A 21,806-nucleotide genomic window follows, 5' to 3' on the forward strand; every position below is an offset into this window, starting at 1 on the left:
GAAAGGAAATTTATCAGTGTGTAGGGTTAGAAAAAGGGACACTGAAGTCCCCAGGATTGTTATTTACCACACAGCTTTGTGACGATCTGGATCTGGGTTCCACAGTGTCTACGGAGTAGGGATGTTGTGAGAACAGAATCAGATTTTCTTTTTCTAAAAGGTGAAACTGCTGCTTGGCATAGCACAATCATGAACTAAATGAATATTAATTGCTCTGCTTTCACCTCGATTCTGTGTCTCTCACTACCCAAAGAGAAATGTTCAGAGGATATTAAAATTTTCTGTGACGGAAAATAAGTAAACAACTAAAATCCTTATAGCTGCTGTTTATCGTCTGGGCAGTCAGATGTGTCTGACTCAGTGACTGACTCGTCTCAAAGCTTTGCTTCTATCTAGGAGAAGAAAAAAAATAAAACCAGTTGACTTATTTCTCTCTATTAGATTTGTTATCATTCCAGGTTTGGTGAGAAGCAAGGTTAAAAGCCCACATTCCCGTTCTCTAAGAGGCTGTGATACAGAAACAAAGAAAGTGCAGGAAAAATAGAGGCATTGTGAGACAAACAACAAACAAACAAACAACCCATTGGGATTACACACAGTAATCCACCACACATGAAAACAATCACCCGGATGCTGAGCCCCGTACTAACCCAGTTCACAGCCGCCCCTTTCGTTGACCATGTGATTGAGTTTGCCCTACTCTTTATGTTTACAGAAAGGTGAACAGAGTCCAGTGCTACTGTCTATCTCTCTCTCCTTGCTTATCAGTGATGCACAGGAGGAGATTATTTCCATTGCTGAAAGTTCTATGAGTTAAGTGAATGAATGAGTGAATGAATGAATGAGTGAGAGAATGAGCGTGAACTGAAGTTCTTATTCTACTGCAGATGGGTGTTTAGAGCTACATTTCGGTTACTGTGAGAAGCACCATTACGTAGAGTTTTTACCTGTGTTCTTGCTCGTCTGTATACATGCCTCCTTAGAGTACATGTATGCATCACGCAGAACTGATTTTATATGTTTTATGTTTCTCACATGAAAGTGTTTACATATACAAATTCCATATCCCTATTTATATGACCTCCCAAAAGAAAGTCCCAAATTTACCTTAGCAAGAGTTCTATTGACAGGAACAGCTGTCACATCAAAACGAAGGTCATTAGTCAATTTCAGCCCAAAACTCCAACCTCCATATCTACAGAGAGCAACAAAATTTAATTTTGTTTTACTGGGTGAAAATCTTCCTAAGTTGATCTAAAATATTTAAGTGGGAGCTTATTTTTCTCTTCCACTCAGAATAAAAAAAAATGAAATAAATACAATAAACACATCCAGAACTAGATAAATACAACGTGATCTTTTTCTATTGGTTCTTTTTTAAAATCACATTTTAACACAAGTGTATATCACTACCAAGAGTCTCCTGAACAAATGTACTGTCTGGGATGGTGGTTCATGCCTGTGATCTGAACACTCAGGAAACTTAGGAAGGAGAAGTGTTGTGAGCTACAACCTAAGATCCTGCCTTAACTAACAGTTTTACGGACACACTACGTTAAACAGTTACATATATACAATGAGCATTCTAAAAAGGAATGATATATCTAAGTTTTTCCTTTTTCCACCTCAAAAATCAATATTATAGCACTTGCTTAAATATTCTTTTCAGGTAATTGATACCAGAGCGATCTAATTTATTATCTTTTTTTTCCAAATTACTTAATTTCTCTTCTAAATAAAATTTCCCTAGATTTTTGATTGGCTCTACTTTTTTTTTCTTCTAAGATGCTTGAATGTGAGTTTGACATGTCAGTTTATGGTTTTCTTAAAAAATTGACTTTAAAATTCAAGTAATAGTTCCCAGAACAGACTAACTTAGATATTTGCCAAATTAGATTCAACTTAAATAATATGGCAGTGCAATTTACACTATAATAACTCTCATCTATGAGGTTATTATAATGAGATGGTGTAGAGATATAATTTTAACATGTAAGTGATACCATTGCTTTTTTAAAATGTAGATTTTAGACTAGTTTTTCATAATAAATCCTTTTCTCTTATAATAAATTTACTTTATCATGAATTATTTGACTATATGAAATACCTGATATCTCTGAATATAGAAAACATTTGTTTCTACCCAAACCCATGTTATGGAAATTATTTACTTGTATATCTCTAATTAGAAATTTCAAGAGAGAAAAACAGCAAAATATTAATAGTGACTATGTATGAGTGGAAAATGTGCTTTTTTTCTTCTTTAGCTTCTCTATGACTTAACCATATCCCACAGTGAATGTGAAGAATTTTTATATACTGAGAGATGAAGGAGAGACGGTGGGAAGAGGAGTCTCATGCCTCTAAGTTCATAGGCTTGATGTCCCAGCAAAAGTGCGGGGACATTTGACAAATGACTTCACATGACCTTGCCACACACAGGACATTTTGTCCACTCACAGACACATTCTACATTTTGAGAGATTATTATTGTAACTCAGATCAACTGTCACACAAAAGTCATGCTTTTAAACTCTAAGTAAATCCAATCCAGTCAATAACTTGTCTACTGCTTTGAGAAAAAATAAGTACAGATTCAACAATACATTTAAAGACCTTAAAAAGCTAGTGATTGTTTAGTTTGCTCAAACGAATCTTAATTTAGAGTCATTGCTTAAATTTCTGTACATAAGACTGTGTACACAAAGCACAGAACTAAAGCATCTGTTACCATATCGATGATCAGATCAATCATCAATCAATCAAAGCAAAGCAGCGATCAACTTCACTATATAAAGAATTTACAACTATTACTTATACTGTTTCAAATTTGCAAGTCTGTTACCATAAAGACTGGAAATCTGTTACAAACAAGATTTTACAAACAAGATTTTACCTTTTCTGTGCAAAATTATTTGCAGTTGATATCAGATAATTTTCCATATGTTTTCCAGTGAGGTTATAAATAACTTGGGAAGAGTAAGTTCTTCTATGAGGTGGAGAATAGTTAAATTTAGGGCATTCCTGGAAAATAGAATTATCAAATTAAGTTCTTCTTGCCTGTCCTATGTAAGTTGAATAGACAATGTCAGTGTCCCCTGATTTGCCCATTACTGTATGGGCTGAGGTGATCAAACTGCCCTTTGGTTCACAGGAACTTTGGGAAACAAGACAACTTACCTATTTGCCAAGAAATTAGAACAACTGTCACTTATGTAGAACAATGTGTTTAGGACTCACCCAAAGCCTAACAGAGTACAAGTTAGCAAATACACCATCTTACATTGTTCTGACGAGGTAAGCTCTTTCAGGAGAATATAAGGAAACAGAAACATTTCAAATACCTTAAGAATTTACAGGGAATCAAAAAGGGATCTGCCTCAAATTAAAAACAATGTTAAGAGAGGAAAGTCTTCCAAACAACAGCAGTGAATTGAAAGTTCACAGCGCGTTAGTTTTCACTACCTCACTTAGGAGTAGGGATTTCACTAATATATTGGTTTGCATTTAGATTTTTACATGTTAGTTACATGTATATGTGTATTTATTATTTAAGAACTAATTTTAGACTTACAGAAAATTAACACATATAGTAACAAGAGATTTTGTGTCTGCCTGAACAGACTTCACATAGAGCTTATGTTTTTATTTATTTATTATTTATTATTTGGGATTTTAAGACAGGGTTTCTAGCCCAGCCTGGCTTCAAACTTCCTATGTAGCTGAGTATTCCACTGAACTTCTGATCCTCTTGCTTGTACAAAGATTATAGCTGTGTGCACTCTGCCCAACTTCAGAGGCTTCACACACTTATATTTTACACTCAACCAGAGTAACAACCTAGCTCTCCTTTGGATCCTAAAGTTCATTGCCATGATATCTAGTTTGGAGAGAGCCTAGCACAATTCAACTCTTCCTTCCACTCCTCACTCACACCCAGCCCCAGAGCCAGAGGCTTACAGCACATGTGAGCTGTACCAAGTTGCAGACTGCTCTGAAATCCCAAGAGTGAATTTCACTGAGCACCCAGCAGCATCTACCTAGAGATGACATTTCTGAATAGCATTGGCTTCCCAATTAATCAGAGTTGTCTCCATGTAGCCAGTATAGATATGAAGGTTTTTTTTTAAATCAAATTGCATTGCATGTATAAAATAACCACATGTATTATAAAGTCACTGCTTGATGAAGTTTGACAGACTGAACACACCCACATAATTAGTAACTAAGAAGACGACAGGAGCCCATCAGTTCCAATCACAAATCTGAACTCCCTGCAAATTGCTACCACCCCCAAAAGACCATAGATGTAGTTTTAGCCATTTATTTATTTATCTATTTAGCTAGCACACAAAATAATAAGGGTTTTGTTGTTGTTATTGTTGTTAACTTAAACAAGGGAGTAAAAACTCTAACTGATAGGTTGGACTAACATTTAAAAATTGAAAAAGATCTTTGTTGGACCCTAGGTCTTATAGTTAATAATTATCTTGTATTGGAACTCCAAAATGGGCTGTGTACACTGGAAATGTTTTTATTGTAAAATATTGTACTGATATCAGAGGAAAACGCTATGACACTTGAAGAAAGTATTGCTAGACTCTTCCTGCATGAGAGAAGAGGTTGGTGATCCTTTGAAACCCAATAGTGACTTTTCTTCAATAAAAAATTTATTTAAAAATTTTGAAATGTTGTCTGCTCTAGGATGCTTGCTTTGATATGTGGGATGTGTGTGATACATATGTAGTAACTCAAACGGAAGTCTTGAACTTGTCTAATTAGCTATGTTGTATAAGAGTTTAGGGAGCTGATAGTTTAGAAAATGAAGATCTGCATGCATAAAATCAAGTAATTATGGGATACATTTTAATATTTTCAGGAAATTAATGTTGATCCAAAACCTTTCTAGGCATTGCTTGGGAGCCCATGGAATTCCTTTCTAGACTTACAAGTAACCAACTTCCCAGCTAACTGTCTGGGTAACATGCTTACTATATTCTCAAATATGGCAGTTAACAGTCACTTTTGTGCTGTGGAACTGAGCTTTCCAGCTAGAACAGAATTGAAACCAAAGATTCATTCTCAGTTGGTTTTCACAAAGGCCATCTTCTACCACTGGAAATTTGTCTTGAGTCAGATTTAAAACAGTGACCTGAAGTTCAAAGTCAATATTTTTTGAGCACCCAGGCCCATATCTTTTGAGCTACTAGCTTCCATAAAATGAAATTATACTGACTTTTTGGTAACCTGAATAGATCTGTCAAGTTTTGCTATTAAGTCTCTTCTCTCTTTTTTTTCTACTTTACTGAAACTAAATTCTCTTTTACCTGGACATTGTCTGAACAGGAGCAAACACCAAAGTTGTCGATAGCTTCTCCACTTGTGTTCCACTTTCCCAGATCGTCTTTTTTTAAACACTGCCTATAAAAAAAATGATACTGAAGTGAGGTGTGTGTATATGTTCATATGCATATTCTCATTCTTGTGTGGGAGCATATAAATAAGTAGTTGGTATTAAATTTAGGTATATAGACCAGGGTATGATATTTCATAAGCTGCATTGCACTAGTGGCTTTGTTTGGCATTTAGTGGGGGTGGGAATTACAGGGCAGTATCAATTGACTAAAACAAAGTTGAATTAAAGCTCAGTGAATTTTCTCACTGTGGCAGGATGAGGCTGGCTACTCCCTTTGTTCATTTTCATGCTTCTCATCCACTTGGCTGATGCACTAGAGTCAGGTTAATACATGTTATGTGCCATCTAGAAAGTTTAAATAAGCTATGCTATATATATTATATATTATATGTAATAAAAGATTATTTTATTACATATAAATTTATAAATACATATATAGACAGAGAGTCAGAAGCCTTAGGTCTCAGGTTACCTATGCATCACACAATCTAGACTTCCTTAAACATATACATTAACCCCTATGGCCCCTACTTTCTTCATCAGAGCTCAGTGGAGAACTTGCTGTTTTTGTAGATGACCTGAATTTGGTTCCCAGCATCCACCTTTGTGGCTCATAACCACTTGTAACTCCAGTTCCGAGGGATCCAATACTCTCTTCTGGCCTCTATGGACACAAGGTGTGCATGTGGTACACATACAAGCAAGCAGGCACTCACACATACACATAAAATAAAAAAATAAACAATTCTTTAAAAAAATAAAACGGGATTAACAATATAATTCTAATGTTGGATTGTAAAATATAACAATACAAGAGGTGAGCAAATGTAAGGAATCTAATGTTTATTATTATGGTATAGTACCTGTCAAAAAAAAGAGTAAAAAGAAAGAGGTAAAAATCTATTAGATACAGAATTTCTATCAAGATATTATCCTTTTCCAGCAAAGTTGCGCACATATACTTTATGTATTCCTGCACACAGTCATGTGAACTAGAATGTTGGGAAGAAGGAAGGAGAACTTACCAGTCACTACTATTCAAACACACGTTGTCAATGCCAGGGAAATTCCATAGAGCCGAGACCAGGCCGTTGGTGCTTGGATCAAAATTCCTGCAACATCAAGCAATAGGGACACATCAGTAAACACACATTCACTAATAACCCTAAGATATGAGTTATGCTATCTACAAAACTGCTTTTCCAATTCCTCCCTGCATTTCTACTTCTCTGCCTCAACCCGTCTCCTCCCTATTTTTTTGGGATGTCAACTCCAGGCCTACACATATGCTGGATATGAATGGCAGCCCTGACGTACACCCACTCTATAGGTGTACGAATCTACAGAAGCTTCGTACTTTGCTGCCCTGATATTCTCCTACGACATGGATTTAGCCATCACATGTGATTTAAGTCTAACCATTAAAAGTAAACATCACTCTGACTTTATTTGTAGATGTGTATAAAACTTCTTAAGTTATTTGTTAGGTACAGAAGTAGCCCATTTCTTTAGCAGAATTAAGTGCTGTAGCTCCCGAATTATTTTTTCTCCGCTGACCAAGGAATCATTGTGGAACCGATCCTGTCAGAAAGTAACTCACGCGTAGAAGGCTGTCTGTTCAGAGTTGCCATAAATGGATGGAGAGATCAAGATCTCAGGGTAACTGTTGCTGGAATCCCTCAGTGTGCCGAGGCCCATGGCAGTGGCTACGAAGACGATGGGGAGAACCACCTGAGCAATCAGACCTTTCCAGTTCCTGCGAGTGTGGTGGAACCTCTTGATGAGAATAGCCATTATCTTCTTTAGTAACAGTCCAAAGCCATCCAGCTTCTCGCTTCTTGTCAGAACTTTGTCTGAGAAAGGGCAAGAGATTTAATGCAGTTCCAGGAAACCTCCGTATATCAAGTCTTACTACGACAAACTGCGGGTGAATGCTATCATGTAACATGGATGGAAGAAGCTTCTGTTTTTCCCCAATGTGTGCCTCATATATAGCTGAATTTAAGAGTGTTAGGAAAATCGTGATTCACTAACATCAGTTGTAATACATATGTATAGTAAGTTTACTGGGAAAAATTAAGGATTCTGAACTTTGTTAATGAGCCCTGTTCCCTATGTCAATGTTCCAATGCAGACCCGATATGTAACCACTAATTCTTAATATATAGAAAATAGTCTCTTCAAGACTGAATTCAAATAATATAACTAAAACATCGGCCCAGTGTAAAACCTGGTTCCTAGCACAGACTATGAGTTTCGATATTTCGATTTCTAATATGAAATCCAAAGAACTGACCCAAGTGTAGGAAAAGGAAAGCTTCTACAAGATGTAATTCTAATTCAACCACATATTCATACACTGTCTTTGGAAATTAGAAATGATTATGGCATTTCAAGACTCCACATTCAGTTTCCATAAATGAACCATTGGAAACTTGTCTACTATGCACCCCCTCTCTGAAACGCTCTCCAAGGCTTCAGAAAATTTCTGCTGCCTTTGAGACCTGCGGAAGCCATGGTGACCATTTTAGTAGCTTTCCCCAGAGGTAGCTTCAAATACAGCATCCTCATCAGAGGCCTGCCACCACATATTGTTACATGTGATAGGGCAATGGTATCCGTCAATGCTGTGTGCGTTTAAAATTCCCCATCACAAATCATGCAGCTCAAAAATCATGATCTCCATTTAGCTGATAAGGGAAAAAATACAAAGCTGCTTAATTTAAAATGAATTCCAATTAAATAGAGAGAACACGTTTAAATGCAAACTCATATCTCTGCAATGGGGAATTGTACAAGGAGCTGAATACTTTGAGTTAATTAGTATGCTTTTCTGTTCCTTGAGAAATTACATGCGGATGACTTACAGGTGTGTCAAAATGCAGTAAATGGGCTGCCTCAAAGATAATGTCAATGAGGGGAACATTCTAAATGAAGAATAACTTCAAATTATGGGAAAAGGCGGGGGCAAATACATAGAAGCAGATGACCGCTTTCCAATCAAAGCCCCCAGTTCCTCGGATTCCACAGTTTTATTCCCCAACAGTTGATAAACAAGAAACTCGACAGAGGACAGATGAGTCTCTAATTCTAGAGTTACACAAACATCAGAGATGATATTTTCTGAGTTTTCGAGACAGGCAAATGTTTAATTAAAAGTTCTGTTCTTAGAGATGGTTTCCGCTTTAAGCAAACGGTTGAAATGACTACTCCATAATTCATATATCATTTTACTACATGCTTTCTTAAGTAAATTGTGTTTCCAGGGTAGAAATGAACTGTCAGAAGGAGATCAGGTGACAGTAGAAGCTGCTTTTAAAATAACTTAACCTCTCAATATTATATCGAAATATCAAAAATGTGGTGTTTCTTTTTTTCCAAATATATCCTGTGTGAAGAGTTGAGGGTGAAGCATTTTAATACAGACAGTATCCTTTAGGTCTAACCTAATGAAATCATAGGCTTTACCCCAAACAAAGCAATCCTTTTGCCCCTCAAGTGAATCAGAATTAGGAAAGCTAGAGGCTAGACCTCACCTCTCCCAGTGAGGGATGATTTCAAAAAACCACAACTTAATTTGGGATGATTTTGCTCTGTCATATATGCACCTAATGATAGGGTGCTCCTGACTGAATAACCATGCCTGTCCCTGCACAGCCCTGATTGCAGGAAGAGTCGTGTAACTTGTGAAGCACACCTCTGAAATCACAGACAGTGACATCCAGAGAAGCATTTCTGATGAACAGGGAGCCCTGCCCCCGTCACCTGTCACAGGTATTCCCCAGGTTCATCTTGCTTTCACATTCTTCTGTAATGAGTACTCTGTGTGTTGAAGGATGCTTGTGTGTATTGGGATTGTTAATTTAAAGAGAAACTTTAAAGTTGAACTCCACAAAACGAGTAAAAATCTGCACCTCTATTTTCCCCAATCATGCCTGTCATCTACAAAATGTAGCAAAATCTGCATATTAGGTTTGTACCGTCTCTGTCAGTGAAGTTGCTGCTGCTCACGGACAAGTCGTCAGGAGTTGAGGTGCCGTTGGCACTGGGGTTCCCACCTTTCCTCTGGGTCAAGTGCTCCAGACTCATATTACCACCTTTTTGTGAATCTTTTGTCAAGTTCAGGAAGACCTAGAAAGAGAGGCCATATCACTTCATTAAAATAAAAGATATGTATCTCTTAGGACCTCAGTTTTGATTTTGAGTTATTATCACACTTATTAGGACAACTATTTCCAACTGACATTAACAGAATATTTTTTAAATATATAAAAGATGGTCACTCTTATGTTTTTGATGAAGAGTGTTGAAAAAATATTTTCTTCTCAGAAATCAATCTTCTGTTAGAATGGTACTGAGAATTTCAAGCTTTGGTGATTCTGTGACCTATTTACTTAAAAATACATTTTAATTAGAAAACATCTACACATATTTTTCTAAGGGCAGAGAAAGTCATATGAGCACCAATACATAAAATAGTGGTGGTTGGGGTTAGGATGGGGAGAGAGCTCATTCAGTCTAGAATCATGAGGACTGGAGGCCCATTCCTAGAAGCCACAGACAAAGGTCGGATTCTTGTTGCAAACTTGTAACTTCAGCACTGGGAAAGTGAACATAGACAGATCCATAGTGCCCATTGGCCAACCAGTCTACCCTTTGGTCCAGGCCAATGAGCACCATTGTTTCCAGAAGCAAAGTGGACAGCTCTAGAGAAATGACCCTAGGTGTTGTCCCATGACTACTTCAGTCATGTGGACAAAAGTGTGTGTGAACTCCTGCATCCACCTGCACCTCCACACATACACAAACATGGAGATACACAGGAATGTGATATGGACAAAGTCCAGAGGCACGGCACTTCCCTATGTTCACAGTGCTGGGCTCGATTTCCAGCACTCTAAATTAAAAAAAAAAGATAAATAATGAATGAATAGATAGATAGATAGATAGATAGATAGATAGATAATAGATAGATGGATGGATGGATGGATAGATAGATAGATAATAGATAGATAGATGGATGGATAGATAGATAGATAGATAGATAATAGATAGATGGATGGATGGATAGATAGATAGACAGATAGATAGATAGATAAATGGGGCAAGCAGTAAGGAGACGTCCACCTACCTCTTCGACAGTGGTGTCGGAAATGCCATAGCAGCCGATGTTGAGTTTACCCATGCCCTTGTCCAGTGCTCTCAGGAGCGAAAGGTAAGCCCCTGAGACTTTAGTGCTAAATGGAGGGAGAACATATACAAGCTCTCCCCCAATATCCTCCTTGAGGTAGGCTTCAGGGAGGTGTGACTGGATCATTGCTGTCACGGCCACTGTGTCACAGATTGCACTCGTGTCTAGACTTGGACTCTGAGGACAAAAGGGAAAGTTATGCAAGCTCTCCTGAGTCAGACCACATGCCATCCCTCCAGCCATCCCGTGTTCCACATGGAGACTTATAAGCCACACTCCTCCCAATCTTCCACCACCACCCACCTTCCTCTCTCACGCTTTAATACCATGGCAGTTTTGTGTCTCCATGGCTATGGTACAGTATGCCATGCTGTGGTACCCCTCAAGGTTTCTGCACCCATGCATCCAACACGCCCCATTCTCTCACCAGCTCCAGCCCATGGCTTAACTGACGCGTCCCACTCCTGCTTTATTTCTGTCTACATTTATAGAAATAAATATTCTATGTAATTCATCACTGACTAATTGATAGTGTGTTAAATAATTTACATATTGAGCATAACATCTGAAATTTCACATTTCATCAAGCCCAAAGTTCATGCAGTCAGAACATGGAGTTTATGTTATGAATTCGCTGATGCAGCCCCAGTGCCTAGAATAATGATTGGGTACATCATTCAGCACAATATCCTCTAATATATGGATTCTTAAATATAATGATAAATTATGGTTATTTGTTTTTGAAGCTCAAAGATAATTTTGGTAGGGTTTAAAAGAAAATATAATGTAGATTAGATGAAAATCCCAACAGCCACTAGGAAAGGAATGGAGAAAAAAAAACATGCCTTTTCAGTTAACCAATGGGGTAGAAATAGACATCTTATTAAGGAAGAAAATTTTATTAAAATGACTCCTAATGACTTATTGCTATACCCATAGAGCAGTGTGCGTCACAAGGCTCATCTGAGAAGCTTCTTGCAGTAGATGATAATACAGATACCATCACTGGATCAATGTACAGAGAATAAGACTACGAAGTAGTTAGCCATATGTGGGATATACATACCATACCTTTCCTGAAACAGCTCAGGGAATTTCAAGAAAGATAGAGCAGAAAGATTGTAAGAGCCAGCGGTAGTGGATGACTTCAAGAAAACTGTTTTCTGGACACAACAGGGCAGCTGCATGTACGGACTCACAGTGGTAAATAGAGACGGTATGCGTAAGACCTACTCTAGATCCAGCCAGATATAATGGCAACATGGGGTTGGGGAGATGGGCACAGCATCCCATCACTAGCTGAGAAGAGCAAATTCTATTTGCTGTTGGGAGAGGGAGAGTCAGTTTTATTTAGCGAGGCGACCACTATCAGGTTGACCACATTCATGGTGGGTTCTCGCTCTTGAAAGTTGTTAAGCAATGCAAATTGGACTTGGCTAGGGTATATGTAGAGAAGGAGAAACTAAAGTTGTATGGGTAGGGAGGGGAAAGATGGACAGAGGGAGTATGGGAGTAGTCTGGGGGTGAGTGTGATCAAGTTCTGTGGTATGAAATTTCCCAAAAATTAATAAAAATATTATTTGTGGAAGTAGTACTATTTGTGGAAATAGTACTCATAAGAGTGGAAGCAGGTGAGGGCTCTAACGAGGAGCCCCCCAAGCCTGAATTATTTTGTATACTTTGGGAGTCATGCCAAGATAACTGAGATGTAGAGTCATTCAGAAGAGTCACATCAGAGTCACAGTTTCGACTCGACAGTTTAACACTTGCAGTTGCAAAGCCACAGTGTGACTTCTTATGTGCTCTTCGTTTGCTTTCTCTAAGCCAGAGAATTTACATTTCTCTGTAGAGGCTGAAATGTTAGAGAAACAAAAAATGCTGGCAGTCCATCAGTAACCTTTAGAAGGGCATCATTTTGTACAGAGCCCACCACGTGGGCAATTACCAGAAGCGTAGTACATTTTAGAAGTCTAACACAGATCTACTACATCAGATGCCCTTAGGAAGGGAGTGGAAATCTGGGGTTTTTAAACAACACATTTGCAGAGATTTAAGAAGCACATAAGATTGCATACTGATGGATCTTAGCAATGAGTTGGAGAGAATCTGTCTATACTTTATAGAAACACTTAATTCATTACCCCATGATCCAGTGCACTTTCTCATACAAACCTTCTTCTTGGTGAGTGTGAGGTGGTAGCCATCCCCAAAAGCTTCCTTGAGGTAAAATGGTGACCCACAGCACCGGAGCCCACCCTGTTCCAGGAAGGCGATGCGGTCACTCAGCACTTCAGCCTCATCCAAGTGGTGTGTCGACAGAATGATTGTTCTTGCTTAAAAATGCAATCGAGAACAACAGACAATGAAAACAAGGATACAAGGATACAAGGCCCCCACAGGACTGAATTAGCAAGAGTAAATCCTGGGGTTTCTGAGGATAAGAGCGGTGTTAATTGAGGTGTGTGAACCGCCATAGAGATCAAAGGGAAATTCAGAAGGCTGCTATTAAGTATATAGGAGGGGTCTTATATGCAATTTAGCAGCAAGTGCGTGCTTATCAAGCTTTACAGCTAACGTCCTTCATTTTCTGTGCGCACCAGCTACTTTTTCTCATTTGTCAGAGTTTCACCTCTGTTGTTTCAGTGTGCTCTCTTTTCCTCTCTCCCTCTTGCTCTCTCTAAATCCTTCACTATAAAAAAAATGGTAATTTCAAAGACTTTTTGAATATTCCTCTCTGATTAATCCACTCCAGTCTGATTACTTCTCTGCATCACATCCTGTTAGCACTTATTTGGTGTGTTTTCAGTTTATTTTCATTTGTGTATGCTTGGTGTCTCTAATTAGATTCCACCCTTCTCTTGGCTCCCAATAAGGCTCGATAAGTTTAACTCACAGCAAGTACTGGATATGTATTAACTAATTGACCCAGAAACTTCACAGAGAGATCATAGGAAAAAAAGATCTCACCTCAGATATTTAGAGGGTGTTATACACAGAAAAGCTTCAACTTGATTTGGGGGAGTTATAGGGATAGAGTTATGACTGTCCTGTGGAGAAGTTATGAAAATTATTCATACCAGTTTTGTTCTTGGATATGACATCCCATATACTTCGGCGAGAACATGGGTCAACTCCAGTGGATGGTTCATCCAGAATTACTACTCTTGATCCACCAATGAGAGCTATGGATATGGACAATTTTCTCTTCATTCCTCCTGACAATGTTCCAACTCTCTTATGGCGATGACTGTACAGACCAGTGTCTTTTAAAGTCCTTCAAGAAAAAATAATGAATGGTGCTATTATGCTCATAATCAATGAATGTATCTTCAGTGAGGTGAAATACAGTACTGAAAACATGGAGTCATTTATTGTCATTTATCATCTAATTATTGTCATAAAAATAATTACCAAGAAAAACCACTCATTTGACAAATGGTTAGAACATTGGACTTTTTGTGCCAGATTATGTCATAGGAAAAAAAGCAATGAACAGAAAAAAATCTTTTTCATAAAGAGATTGTTTGTACATTTGTCCAGAAGAAAATCTAAGGGATAAGCATCATCTGAACATTTATAATATAACAAGTGGTAATCAGCATACAATTAATAAACTAAAAAGTCAGATGAGCAATGACTTGGAAAAGTGTTCATTTGGCCAGGAGTCTCAAAATGGCTCCAAGGAAGAGTATGGTACGTTATGAAGGACAAAGAGGCCTGTGGTGGAAGTCGGTTGTGGATAGTCAAGTGTACGAGTAGGTTTATGTTCACAGAGCAGAGTGAATGGAGAATGTGAAAGAATGTAGTCAGATGTGGGAAGGAGAAAAGGTCATGTATGATCTGGTAGGCTTTGCTAATGACATTATGGGATGTCATACTAAGTGTGGCAAAAGCCACTCAAGGGGATGCAGGAATGACATGGTCTGATTTGCAGTTGACAAAGCTCACTCTGACAGCTCGTTGATAAGAATCCATGACTGGGGAAGAGTAGTAGCTGGAAGTCCATTTAGGAGGCTGTGAGGTGTGGTGCCCAGGCAGAAATGAAAACAAAAGATCTGGAGCAACATACAAGGCACTGGGGCAGAGTTGAACAGTGTGTGCGTATCTTTCTGGAGAGGGTTATAATGTTAAAATGTATGTGTTACCAGAAAGACAGGAAGCAAAACAAAACACTTGTGAGAGGACATTTCCCATTGTTATTGCTACCAGAGCTTGACCAATATGGTATATGTCCCTGGGTGAGCTTAACCAGTTGTGTTCTTATGTCTGGATTAACTTACCTTTTCACCTCCTCATGGAGCTGCTTTTTGGTCCAGTGAGGGACTTTGATGGAACCATACAAGAGGAGGTGTTCCTTGGTGGTGAGGTAACTGAACAAGACGTCATGCTGCATGCAGACCCCCATGTTTTTCCGAACAGTATTCAGGTCTGTCTTGATATCTTTTCCATATACAAAAATGGTACCTGCTGTGGCACCAAACAGCCCGGTCAGCATGGAGCTGGAAATGAGGATGTGATAAATTAGATATGGACAAATCACTCAAACTAGCCTGCAAAACAAAGCATAACTCGTATGCTGGCAAGGTGGGGGTGGGGGTTGCAATGCATCTTTTTAAGTGAAGTCAAGCTGTGAAAGAAAAAGGCATTAGGAGGAAATGAAAAAAAATGAAACTGACTTTTTAAACTTTCAGCTGTTTACAGTGTTGTGTGAACACTACATGGTGGTGGTGGTAATAATGTTAAAGTTGAGGGTGTTTCTAGTTGAAGGTGCAGTCTCTCCTTGAACATACTATGTCCTTGGAATAATATTTATATACTAGCAAAACTCCAATTTATGCCTCCGAACTAGATCCTATCACACCCAGATGTGTGCTATGAATCCAACAAACGATGCTGCATCTTCATAAGATGCCTTACAAGGTCCTCAAACTAACTATGCTCAACCCATGATACTATATGCTTTGCCTCTATCATTCACTAGTAAATTCATACACTGTTTGCACAAAACTATATTTCCTTTTCTTTCTTTCTTTTTTTTTTTTTTGTTGGAAAGGCTTGAAAATATTTTTTTCTTCTTGAAATTGAGTTTAAAAATTAACATGCTACTTTAATGTACCAAATCCATTTTAAAACAACATTAAGCCAGGCATAGTGGCATGTGCCTCTAGTCTAGCTACTTTGGAGACAGAACTGTATTTCGGAAGTTATGTTTGCATCGTTTGCATCTTTGTCTCTTGGTCACTCCATCAACATGTGCTACCACCAGGGGGCAGCAGCCATCACATCACCGCATGCCTGCTTCTTGATCTTCCCACCTTTTCTGGTCTCCTCAGTGCCATTCTCTGTATAATGGCCAAAATACTTCAACCTAAAAAACTCTCAAGACCTTTCAAGTGGTTAGTCGGTTGGACAGTTATTTAGACATCATCTCCTCTCCGTTAGAACATAATCCACAGAAGATCTAGAGAAGGACCAGATTTCTCACCAGTCTCTCCTTGTCCTAAATAATGAATCAAGATAATACACAATTTCCTCATGACATCCATTGGAATACCAAGAACACGTTTCTTTCTGATATTTAAGGGTTTATATCTAGACCAATAAAATAGAGTATTCTCAATTGAAGTTATAGCCTCATCAAACACCTTCTCTATCTCTTTTCTCCTTGGAAAATTTATAAAGTAAATTGAAAAATTTACTTTATAAGTGTTCCATTCTAGAATGCCAACCCTGGCTTTTAACAGGCCGTACACATAAGAGGCTGCATGTTTACTCTTATCATGACCTTCACTTGTCTCTAGTTATTTAGAAAAATATATTGGTGCCAGCATTTGAACTTACCCAAGATGATTAAAAACAGAATGTGGATGAAGTGAGACATATCGTTAAGGGCTTGAGTCTAAGAGCATTTTAACACTGATGGCAAATATGCGCTGGCAGAGCCCTGGAGGCTCAGCGTCAAAGCAAACACACAAACAATAAAATAACCTAAGAATCCTGGAATCCCAATCCTCCCTTTATCTTGACACAGGATAGTCAGTAGAGAGAAAGAGCAGCCCGCGTACTGCTCTTGACCTTGACTGTGTATGATGCTGGTGAATCAAGGTGAACGCTTTCTGTGATAGGGCAGATGGTACTCTGTGTTCATGCCAGGGTGTGCAAACTCAAGACTTATCTCTGGCCTGGGTAGAAATACAAATAAAGAAGGACAGACTGACTTATGTTGCGGTACAGATCCCAGACCAGGGATGAGCCAGAGAGCACATGCGGTTTGAACAGAGTAGCACTAGTGAACCCTACCAACAGCTCTTGTCTCAACATGCAACTCTGTGTTTCAGAACACGCTATGCTCGACAGTGGTTCTCAACCTGTGGGTCTCAACCTTTGGGGGTTGCATACCAGATATCCTGCATACAAAATATTTACATTATGATTCATAACAGTAGCAGAATTACAGTTCTGAAGTAACAATGAAATAATTTTATAGTGGGGGGTCACTACAACATAAGGAACTGTATAAAAAAGGTGACAGCATTAGGAAAGTGGACAGCCACTGATCTAAGACATGCCAAGAATACTTACTATTATCTGGAAATTATACTGAATTAAACATTTTAAGACACATAGGGAAGCCAACACTAAATGCAGCAAATAAGCCTATCCCATGCTGGCCTTAGAGCTCACAATTTGGAATCTCTGCTTTAGATTTCATTTCATTTGTGGTCAAGCTGAACCATACATAGGACATAATAGCTCTGCTTTCTTCTTTGTTTAAATCCTTAGTTTATAAAAAAAAAAAGCCATGTTCGTTAATAATATCCTTCTTTGACATTTAGTTGAAAAATAACATACATTGTTGTGGTTTTGCCAGCTCCATTTGGCCCCAACAGTGATGTAATGTGCCCTTCGTAGAAGTTCAGATTGAGGTTATCAACAGCTGTTTTTGAGCCATAGATCTTTGTGACTCCATGAAGGGCAACTCCAACATGGAGATCTTTAGGTTCAGGTTCAATGTTGGAGGGAAAGGCACAGTCAGGACCTAAAGAGACCAAGAGAAGAGTTGTAAGCTTATAAGCAATTAATAGAGCTGGGCTAGACTTTCCTTTAAAAACTGGAGATTATATAAATATGATCTTTAAAGAGTTCAGAAGCAGCTGCTTTATTATATTCTCTAGCTTTCTTCTGACCTGCTTATGGAATGAGCAAGACTGTGAAACCACATTCTCTAGGGTTTATTGTATCACCATTCTCTGTCAGAACAAGCAGTTCCCCGAATGCAGTATTATAATTTTATGGTCTCTTTTTCTCTTTCTCCCCAACAGATCTTAAATATTCAAAAGATAACCCAGAAGTTTTGTTCTCTGATTGGGAAGGATGTTATCAATTTATGAAATAAATGTTTCCAAGTTGTGGCTTTACAGTAACATGGTTTTCTTGGATCTGTGGCTTACAGAATCCAGCTAAGTTTCCCATCTATACCTTCTGCAGGCATCACCATGACACCACTTGCACAGGGGATCTTTATAGAGACAACAGCGCTCACCCCAGGGCAGGCACTCTTTTTCTCACATCAGCTGTGGGTTATGCTACATTACCCACTTCTGCTTCTTGTTTATTCCTATGACTGACAGCAGATGGCCAGAGTAAGGGATGCGGGCTGTGGGCAAGGAGCAACATTTTTCTCTGCTTGAGTCTAACTGGACCACGAAGGGATCTACAGTTTTGGCTTAATTAGCAGCATATGCTAACCAACTGAGCTAATGAGCCCAGAAGAAGGCACAATTCAGTCCCTGTAAGAATATAAACACATATGTGTAGACATACTCACCCATAACTAAAGGGATGCTAATTTTATCATTTAGAAAAATGTAACTAAGCCCACTAGTTATGTAATTTTAGTGTCATTTATGATATAATGATCCATGTATCAACTTACTTGTCTTATTGGCAGAAGGGTTGGTATTCTGCATCATGATGTTAGTAAACACTAGGCCATTGCTTTTCTCATGCTTCACCTCTGCGCATCCAAATCGCTCTTTCCAATAGGAAGGAAGGACCGGAAAATACCATGGAGCTGCCATGCCGTACGTCCCTGGGATGAGAATATATAAAAAAGAGTGATTACTAACTAAACAATGAAATGATGAATAGTTCAGGAAATGACTTTATTTTGTAGAACACTATATAAGTTCAAAGGGTGAGTTCAGTTTACAAAGCAATGCCAAAAAGATCATCTCGTTTAGAAAGCAATGTCAGTGAACTACAGTTATAAATTTCCCCATTTTAAGGGTACATTTGGATACGTTTTGTTCATTTACGAATGCAAGCATCACCACCACGGTCCCATGTTAAACTAATTCTGTTTCCCCACAGCATTCTCACAGGGCTCCTTTCCGTATTCCCTGGGTCTTACCTCACATCCCACACCAACACTGATATGCTCTCTGTCTCAAGACAGCCCTTTTTTAAATAAGTGTAAATGAAAGCATACAATTTATTTACCCATCCACTGAAAATGTACATATTTCAATAACACTTAGTGGGAAAACACCTAAATGTGTTAGAAAAGATAACTGCTTGAGATCCAAAGTGGGAGACCAGTCTATATTGTAGAATACATCTCATTATCCATTAAGAAACATAGGTCTTGCCTTGCCAGTGTATCAGGTTTCTATTTGGAAAGAGTGGTTGGACCTGATACTATCACATGATTTTGAATTTACCTTGCCTTTAAAAGGACAGTGAGACAAGAGACACATCAGCAAATTTAATCTGAACAATTTGGTTAATTCAAGGTTGTATTATACCATTTCAGAGATTTTGTATGCCCAGCCAACTATTAGTGCATGTGTATTAGCTGACTTACAGCAATGACAACCACAAGAAGCATCTGTGAAGGTTCCTACCTGGGAAAACATTCCTGACGTACCAAGCAATAAAGAAATAAATGAAAGAGTCAGCTAGGATTAGACAGCACAGCCAGCCAAATGAGGTGGTATCATCCTGAACAGGAGATTTATACATATTTTCCCACTGAAGACCTAGAAATTGAACACAGGTGTTTATTCCTCCTTGGCACACATCACAGTTGGAGATAAAATCTTATTTTAAAGAAATTGAACATACCAACGCCTTGTTCTTCATATCGTGCTATATATTGGCTTGCATAGCTGAATGCTGTTGGGGACAGCAGGCTCTGGGAAGAAAATGAACAGTGGTGATAGTTCCAGCAGATCTTACCTGGAAGTTCTCAAAATGCTCGACATGTTAGAGATATAGAGAAGATAGAGCTCACTCTCTAATTCTATTTTAAAATACTAAAGCCCCTTGCCAAAAATATTACAGCTAGAGAGAGAGGGGGACGGAGAGGCAGAGAGGCAGAGAGAGAGAGAGAACGAGGAAATACTTGGAGCATACCTTTTAACAATCCAAAATATATGTTTAAGCTTATTAAACGTTGCTCAGAAATTTAAAAGGTAGGAAATTACAGAGTAATAGAGTGTGAAGATTCAAATTAAATGATATCAGGGCCAGAAAGTGTTCCTAAATTTATTTCAGGTGATAAAATTTTTGAATGAGAATATACTAAAATATTTATTGGTTGAATGTTGATAATCACTACAATTTATAAATTTAAGTTTTGTTTAAACCTAGAGCAGTCAGTGTTGAATTAAGGTTATTCATCCAGATCTATGTCTACAAACAGAAAAGCCTTATATGACGGGAAATGTTCTGCTTTCTGAGTTTTAAATTCAGTCATCTTAATTCTCAATTTAGTGCTTCTGAACTAGGCAAAAGCAGAAAAAAATTCACATTTGAGCATAGGCTATCAGTGCCTCCATCGTTATTCCTGCTGGCTGTGTGTTCCTCATGAAAGCTATGCTGTGACTTTTTATACATGACAATGGTTCTAACACAAGAGGTTCTGAGATGTTTAAAGATTTTGAGCCAGAGAAGTCAGAATTCTTGGTAATCTCTAAAACATGGCAGGTAATATTTTAACTGTTCAAGAACCAGAGCCTAACACCATCACTAACGGTTCTAGAAGCCGTGGGGTGAGGGAGGGGGTGTTTCCTTTCAGAGTAGACAGCAATTAGAAAAGCGATTAGAAGAGTTAAGTTTATTTTGCTATTGCATTATGTTTTAATTACATAAGTGAACTTTCAACTTGGGCATATTCATGAACTAAGGGATGGAGGTATTTATATCACACAAAGGTGTATTCCAACAGTTGACTTACCATGAATACTTTAATAACATAGCTCAACTCATCCTCAACTGTAACCAGAACAATAAATGGAAAAAAGGCGATGACGTAGATGAGACTTCCAATCAGAGCTGCAATGTTGGTGTTGTTGAAGAAGACACTGATGAGATAGCTCATGGCAATCACTGAGAAACTGTAGTCCGAAAAGTACAGGAACAAAATGAAGCCATTTGTCTTGGGAAGAATATTGCCATACTTGAGGATAACAATGAGGATGGCAATGGTGACCAGTAAGAATCCGATGCTCTCTATAAGCCAGGCAAAGAAATGACTGCAGGAGTTCACGCCCATCATCTTCATGTACTGGAAGAAGAAGGAAGAGTTAGATGCTTCTTCAGCTGATACCCAAGTAACGATTACTTCTGTATTGTGACAAAATGTCCAAGAGTCTCCTCTTGTATGGAACTATGCATTTGGATAATTTTTGTGAATTCTCTTCGATTGTTAAGACTTTTTATCAGCTCCTCTTGGATTTTATGCTCCCAGAGTGGCATCCCAACACAGACAATGATTTTGTTAGAGAAGATCCTTCTTACTCATAAAAACACACATTTCTAGGACCAGTGAGGTAGCTCAGTAGATAGAGGCACTTGCTTGACGACCTGGTGACCTGAATTTGATACCAAATCTTAGATGATGATAAGAAGAACCAACTCTTGAACATTGTCTTCTGACCTCAACAATGTGTGGCCTGCTTAGTGTCTTTCTCTATTTCTCTCCCTCCTTCTCTCCTTCCCTCTCTCCCTCCCCCATCCCTCTCTCTCCACTCTCTCTTTCTCTCTCTCCCTCTCTCTTTCTCTCTCTCTGTCCCTCCACCTCCTTCAGAAAATAAATAAGTATTGAGCACTTGCTTAGTTGCAGAGGTCCTGAGTTCAATCCCTAGCAACACACACACACACACACACACACACACACACACACACACACACACA

At 38.5% G+C, this 21,806-nt stretch overlaps 1 protein-coding gene across 1 annotated transcript in view; it reads right to left on the minus strand.

The window, feature by feature from the left end:
* The window catches only part of Abca12 (ATP binding cassette subfamily A member 12), a 161,675-nt gene that overhangs the window by 23,463 nt on the left and 116,406 nt on the right, over window positions 1-21,806 (minus strand). Inside the window, exons 24-38 of the mRNA XM_028760684.1 lie at window positions 20,848-21,177; window positions 19,734-19,803; window positions 19,514-19,648; window positions 18,544-18,699; window positions 17,460-17,646; window positions 14,888-15,106; window positions 13,685-13,881; window positions 12,780-12,940; window positions 10,548-10,784; window positions 9,397-9,547; window positions 7,017-7,269; window positions 6,442-6,528; window positions 5,328-5,421; window positions 2,897-3,024; window positions 1,108-1,195 (exon numbers count right to left, since the gene is read on the minus strand). Coding sequence (XP_028616517.1) covers window positions 1,108-1,195; window positions 2,897-3,024; window positions 5,328-5,421; window positions 6,442-6,528; window positions 7,017-7,269; window positions 9,397-9,547; window positions 10,548-10,784; window positions 12,780-12,940; window positions 13,685-13,881; window positions 14,888-15,106; window positions 17,460-17,646; window positions 18,544-18,699; window positions 19,514-19,648; window positions 19,734-19,803; window positions 20,848-21,177 — 2,493 coding nt within the window. The remainder of the gene's footprint in view (window positions 1-1,107; window positions 1,196-2,896; window positions 3,025-5,327; window positions 5,422-6,441; window positions 6,529-7,016; window positions 7,270-9,396; window positions 9,548-10,547; window positions 10,785-12,779; window positions 12,941-13,684; window positions 13,882-14,887; window positions 15,107-17,459; window positions 17,647-18,543; window positions 18,700-19,513; window positions 19,649-19,733; window positions 19,804-20,847; window positions 21,178-21,806) is intronic.

Source organism: Grammomys surdaster, unplaced genomic scaffold (genome assembly GCF_004785775.1).
Source record: "Grammomys surdaster isolate TR1022 unplaced genomic scaffold, NIH_TR_1.0 126546, whole genome shotgun sequence".
Classification (NCBI taxonomy): domain Eukaryota; kingdom Metazoa; phylum Chordata; class Mammalia; order Rodentia; family Muridae; genus Grammomys; species Grammomys surdaster.